The 6,017-nt window shown below is 50.0% G+C and overlaps 1 protein-coding gene across 1 annotated transcript; it reads right to left on the bottom strand.

Moving 5' to 3' along the window:
• Positions 1–576: 576 nt before the first annotated feature.
• On the bottom strand, positions 577–5,534 carry nudt18 (nudix hydrolase 18). The gene is made up of 3 exons (XM_003229259.4): positions 5,212–5,534; positions 2,963–3,176; positions 577–1,724 (listed from the first exon to the last, which is right to left on the bottom strand). Exons 1-3 carry the CDS (start codon positions 5,401–5,403, stop codon positions 1,111–1,113), a joined length of 1,020 nt encoding a protein of 339 aa, XP_003229307.4. The 5' UTR covers positions 5,404–5,534; the 3' UTR covers positions 577–1,110.
• Between the last annotated feature and the right edge of the window lie 483 nt (positions 5,535–6,017).

The raw sequence follows: 6,017 nt of genomic DNA, 5'->3' as shown, positions 1-6,017 counted from the left end.
AACTTTCCATGTTGCCAATTTTTTTGTAACCCCAACACTGAGCTAAAGCAGGCATGGGCAAACTATTTTGTCATGGGGTTGTTGTGTTTTCCAGGCTGTATGGCCATGTTCTAGAAGTATTCTCTCCTGACATTTTGCCCACATCTATGGCAGACATCCTCAGAGGTTGTGAGTGGGGTGGCATTATGGGCCCGGCTGGGAGGGGGACCATGCTGGGAAGAGGGCGGGAAAGGCGGCAATTGAGAATGCTCTGGAGGGCTCTCCGATGCTGAGTGCCTTCTTCGAGCCATCCTCCCAGCATAAGTATGGAGCTGCTTGCACAGTCCTTATGCCAGGAGAGCGCAACAGAGGGTTCTCAGCTGCTACGTGCCTTCCACCGCCATCTTTTTGGCATAAAGATGCTGTGGGCCACTGTGTCCTTCTCCTAAGAAGACAGGGAAAATGAGGGCCTGAGGCAAGCACCCAGGGGACCGCATCCGGCCCCCGGGCCTTATTTTGCCCACGCCTGAGCTAAAGGGGCCCAGGGATGGAGGCCAAGGCGGACTGCGCATTTTTGCACAAAAAGAGAGAGAGCAGCACAGGGAAAACGGGGGGAAACGGCCCCTTTTTTATTTGTTACCAAACGGAATGGTGGCGAGAAAGCCAGGAGGAAGGTCGATAATGTCCAGCCGCTGTCCTGGGCCTCCCTGTGGGAGCCGTCTCCTTGGAGAAAGGGGTGCTGTGTGCCAGGGAGGGAGGGAGGGAAGGAGGGATGGGTCGGACAAAGGGACACTTTTGCCTGCTTTTCCGGAAAAGAAGGTCCAAAGGGTCGAGGGGTTCCAAAGGTTCCGGCAGAAACAACCCCTCCATTGTTGTGAGTGGCTTCATGCGAAAGGAGTGTTCCTGGGGTTTTTGTGGCAGGAGCGGAGTAGCCATACTCACCCAGATGGGAAGGAGAGGAGGAGGAGGAAGGGAAGGAGGGTGTTTCTCCCCAGGATGCCTCGCTCGCAGTCGCTTGGTGGGAGGTCCCTGCTTGCTGGCGTCTCGCCGCACAGGCCGAGGGGCATCCGGGGCTCGCGGGGACGGACGGAAGGACGGACGGACGGACGGAAGGACGGCGAGGCCTGGGGCCTAGCTGCAGACGGGGACGAAGGAGTCCTGGCTGAGCCGCTGGAGGATCCTGCTCCGCAAGGCCCCGTCCTCCACCTTCCACCAGGCAAAGTCCGGGCTCCGCAGGGCCGGGGGGCTGGGCTTGGGGGGCCGCCCGGGGGCTTCCTCCAGGGTGGCGGCCACGTTGAAGCAGACCCCGTCGCTCTGGCCGGGCTCCTTGCCCAGGTGCTGGACGCCCAGCAGGCCCCGGACGCGGGCGGAGGCCTGGGTGGGCGGGGGCAGGCAGCGCCGCAGCAGGCGGTGGACCCCCACCAGCAGCCGCTCACCCAGCTCTGACGGGGAGAGCCCACTGGCCGCCACCGGGAGGTGTGGGGCGCCTCCGGCCACGGCCAGCAGCACCCACAGCTCCCCTCCGCTGCCGGCAAAGACCAGGAGCAGGCGCTGGCCCACCCAGGGGCAGGGCAGCTCCGAGGGCAGCACGGGCGGGTGGCCCGGGGAGGCCTTGTACTGCAGGGCCAGCTCCATCAGAGGCAGGATGTCCCTCGCCCGCAGCTTCAGGGCCGGCGTCTTGCGGTCCCACCACTGCGCCTGCAGGGACTCCCCGTCTGCCTCCTGCAGCGTCTTCAGCGTCCCACCTGCAACGGCAAAGGGACAAAGGAGCGTCAGCAGGGGGAAAGGTTGTTAATGTGGGATTTGTGTATAGAGAGTGTTTAAATGAAATTTGTGTCTAGCATGTATTGCATCATCCAGGAAATGCTATATTGTGTAAAGTGTTAATTTGGTAAGAAGCTCTATTGACCTTGGATATGTGGCTGGAGCCAGAGAGGAGTGTCCAGACTACAAGTGTGTTTGTATGTTGTTGAATGCATCAGATGAGTTCTGTTCTGCCTGCTGAGAAGATCTGTGCTGTTTGCCTAGATCGAAAGGTGAAGCACTACCATTGGAAAATAGCTGCACCCAGTCTGGGCACATATCCTTTTGGCAAATGTGAATCTCCATGACTATGTGCAACGGCAAAGGGACAAATGAGCATCAGCAGGGGGAAAGGCAAGACATTCCTATTGGAAAATAGCTGCACCCAGTCTCTGGGCACATATCCTTTTGGCAAATGTGAATCTCCATGACTATGTTGGGCGAGCGGGCTTATTAACAAAAGACCCTCCCCATAAACGTATAGCAGAATAACTTATTAGCAGCAGCATGACCCAGCAACAGTAGCCAAAAGTGATTTTTAAAAAAACACAGACTAATTTTATCTCTTCCTTTGGAGGCGTTTCTTTGTAGTAAAATGATACAACTAGACTATTTACATAAACAAGGTTTTCATAACACAAAGTTCTTTATACTTCCTTCTTTGCTTCCACATTGGGCTTCTTTCTCATGCAGATCAACAGCTTCGCTCTCACACCAAACTTACACAAGAGCCTTACACACAGCAGTCTTCAGACTGGAGCTTCACAACAGTAGCTTTACACACAACAGCCTTCAACCTGGGGCTTCTCATACAAGGCCTACTAACACTAAGGGCCTTCTCACATTGTGGTCTGCTAATAAGTTATTCTGTGGTGCATTTATGGGGAGGGTCTTTTGTTAATAAGCCCACTCGCCCAACAAGTAAGGGGTGGGACTCAACGGCCTTTGGAGTCTCTTCCAATTCTAGGATCCAATGAAACATATCAAATCCACAAAATACGTCATAGTTGTGTTGTCATTTCATTGGTCAAAGGGGACAGGGAGATGGATCTGGGATGTGCCCGGGTGCCGTCTACGTTCCAGGGTTTGGATCTGCATTGCAATGCCTATCACTCCTAGCCCTTGACCCCTGCAGTGGCTGATGGGCAGTGCAGTGCAAAGAGGCTCCTTGACCCCTTACCGGTGGGCTGGGCCAGGAAGACAAAGCGGATCCACCCGGGGCCGCGCTCCTCGACGGCCAGCAGCGTGACCGGCTGGCACTGGAGCCCGGTCTCCTCTTGCACCTCCCGGCGCATGGCACCCACAATGGTCTCCCGAGGCTCCATGCGCCCTGCCGGCAGGTACCAGGCCCCGTAGCACTCCCGCTTGGCCTCCTGCATCACCAGCACCTCGCTCTGCAGAGAAAGGAGAAGGGTCAGTGGGTCAGGACATGTCAACCGAGGTTCCCAAAGTGGATTGACAGAAAGCCAGGATTTGGGAGGGCTTGCATGACCCCACCAAACAGGATGGCAAGAAGCTTCCGAACAACAACAACAACAACAGTAGTAGTAGTAGTAGTAGTAAAAATTCCCTCCCTAATCAGCATGGCAAGTAAATTTATAATAATAGTAATAGTGATAATAATATGAAAAAGTGGGCTTCCTCTTACTTGAGCCAGGAGGAGAGGTGGGTAAGAAATAAAATAAATAATAATAATAATAATTAGGAATCTACTTTCCATGCTGGTTGGTGGAGAAAATAAAAATAATTATTATTCTATAAAAAGGAGGCCTTTCTCTTACTCAAGCCGGGAGAAGAGGTGGGTATTAAATAAAATTATTATTAGGATGCTAGTAGTAGTAGTAATAATAAATCCCCTCACTAATCAGCATGGCAAGTAGATTCGTAATAATAATAATGAAAATGATAATAATATGGAAAAGAGGGCTTTCTCTTACTTGAGCCAGGAGGAGAGATGGGTAAGAAATAAAATAATAATAATAATAACAATTAGGAAGCTACTTTCCATGCTGGTTGGTGGGGAAATAAAAATATTAATTACTCTATAAAAAGGAAGCCTTCCTCTTACTCGAACCAGGAGAAGAGGTGGGTATAAAATAAAATTATTATTATTAGGACGCTAGTAGTAGTAGTAATAAATTCCCTCACTAATCAGCATGGCAAGTAGATTTGCAATAATAATAATAATAATAATAATAATAATAATAATAATAATAATAATAATAATAATATGAAAAAGAGGGCTTCCTCTTACTTGAGCCAGGAGAGGTGGGTAAGAAATAAAATAATAATAATAATAATAATAATAATAATAATAATAATGAATCTACTTGCCATGCTGGTTGGTAGGGGAAATAATAATTATTATTCTATAAAAAGGAGGCCTTCCTTTTACTTGAGCCGGGAGGAGAGGCGGGTAAGAAATAAAATTATTATTATTATTAGGACGCTGCTTGCTATGCTGATTAGTGGCAGAAATAATAATAATAACTATTACAATTATAATAGCCAGGAGGAAAGGTAGATAAGAAATAAAATTATTATTATTATTATTAGGACAATGCTTGCTATGCTGATTAGTGGCAGAAATAATAATAATAATAACTATTATAATTATAATAGCCAGGAGGAAAGGTAGATAAGAAATAAAATTATTATTATTATTATTAGGACAATGCTTGCTATGCTGATTAGTGGCAGAAATAATAATAATAATAACTATTATAATTATAATAGCCAGGAGGAAAGGTAGATAAGAAATAAAATTATTATTATTATTAGGACGCTCCTTGCTATGCTGATTAGTGGCAGAAATAATAATAACTATTACAATTATGATAGCCAGGAGGAAAGGTAGATAAGAAATATTATTATTATTATTATTATTATTATTATTATTATTATTATTATTGGAACGCTCCTTGCTATGCGGATTAGTGCCAGAAATAATAATAATAACTATTATAATTATAATAGCCAGGAGGAAAGGTAGATAAGAAATAAAATTATTATTGTTGTTATTGTTATTAGGAACTGGTTCCGGGATATAAAAATAAATTATTATTATTATTACTACTCCAGGCAGGAAGCAGCCAGGCTTTGAAACTGCAAGGCCATTCAATGCAAATCAAGGTGGCCGATGGCAACATTCACATTTGCCTCCAACAGATAAAGAGTTCTGGACATCATTCCATAGGGAGGTATATAAACCCCACTTGCCAACAGACCTCACAACCTCTGAGGGTGCCTGCCACAGATGTGGGCGAAACGTCAGGAGAGAATGCTGCTGGAACATGGCCAGGCAGCCCGGAAAACTCACAGCAACCCAGGGATTCCAGCCACGAACACATGGAAGTCCTTCCTATTGGGGAGGCGGCGCTTCTTCTCGGGGGAGGGACTACAACTCCCACCATCCCCGCGGAGCCTTACCTTCTCGTTGAGGAGCACGGCGAGGACGATGTAGGTGGTGTTCCTGCGGAGGCGGGCCTTCTCGGGCGGCTCCAGCGGGGCCGAGTCGTAGCCGCCGCCGCCCTCCGGAGACAAGGGCCAGCCCTGCCCGCCCAGCACCGCGCCCACCTCCGCCCCGGCCCCCGCCATCGCCGCTCCCGCCGCCTTCCGCATCTGGAAGCCCTCTGCACGCGCCCCGGAGCCCTCTCGGTGGGCCCGAGGCAGGCCACGCCCACCGGACGCCAAGGGAGAAGGCCCGAGCTGAGGGAACAAGAGGCTCGGGCGCCGCGCTTCCCCATTGGCCGAACGGAAAAGCGTCCCTCGCTTCCCATTGGGCGGAGCGCTCCTCGCCTTCCCATTGGGCGAACAGCCAACCGCTATTGGCTAGGCGGAAAGCGGTCCTCAATTCTCATTAAACAAAGCGCTACTCGCCTCCCCATTGGGTGAAGAGTCAAGCACTCCTCGGTTTCCCATTGGCTGGGCGGAAAGCGGTCCTCGCTTCTCATTGGACAAAGCGCACATCCCTCTCCATGGGTAAAGAGTCAAGCACTCCTCGCTTTCCCATTGGCTGGACGGAAAGCGGTCCTCGCCTCTCATTGGACAAAGCGCTACTCGCCTCTCCATGGGTAAAGAGTCAAGCACTCCTCGGTTTCCCATTGGCTGGGCGGAAAGCGGTCCTCGCCTCTCATTGGACAAAGCGCACACCCCCTCTCCATGGGTAAAGAGTCAAGCACTCCTCGGTTTCCCATTGGCTGGGCGGAAAGCGGTCCTCGCTTCTCATTGGACAA

The sequence above is a fragment of the Anolis carolinensis genome, unplaced genomic scaffold, assembly GCF_035594765.1.
Source record: "Anolis carolinensis isolate JA03-04 unplaced genomic scaffold, rAnoCar3.1.pri scaffold_8, whole genome shotgun sequence".
In the NCBI taxonomy this organism is placed as follows: Eukaryota; Metazoa; Chordata; class Lepidosauria; order Squamata; family Dactyloidae; genus Anolis; species Anolis carolinensis.
The sequence above is the reverse complement of the archived record's forward strand: the minus strand, read 5'-3'. Positions and strand labels throughout refer to the sequence as shown.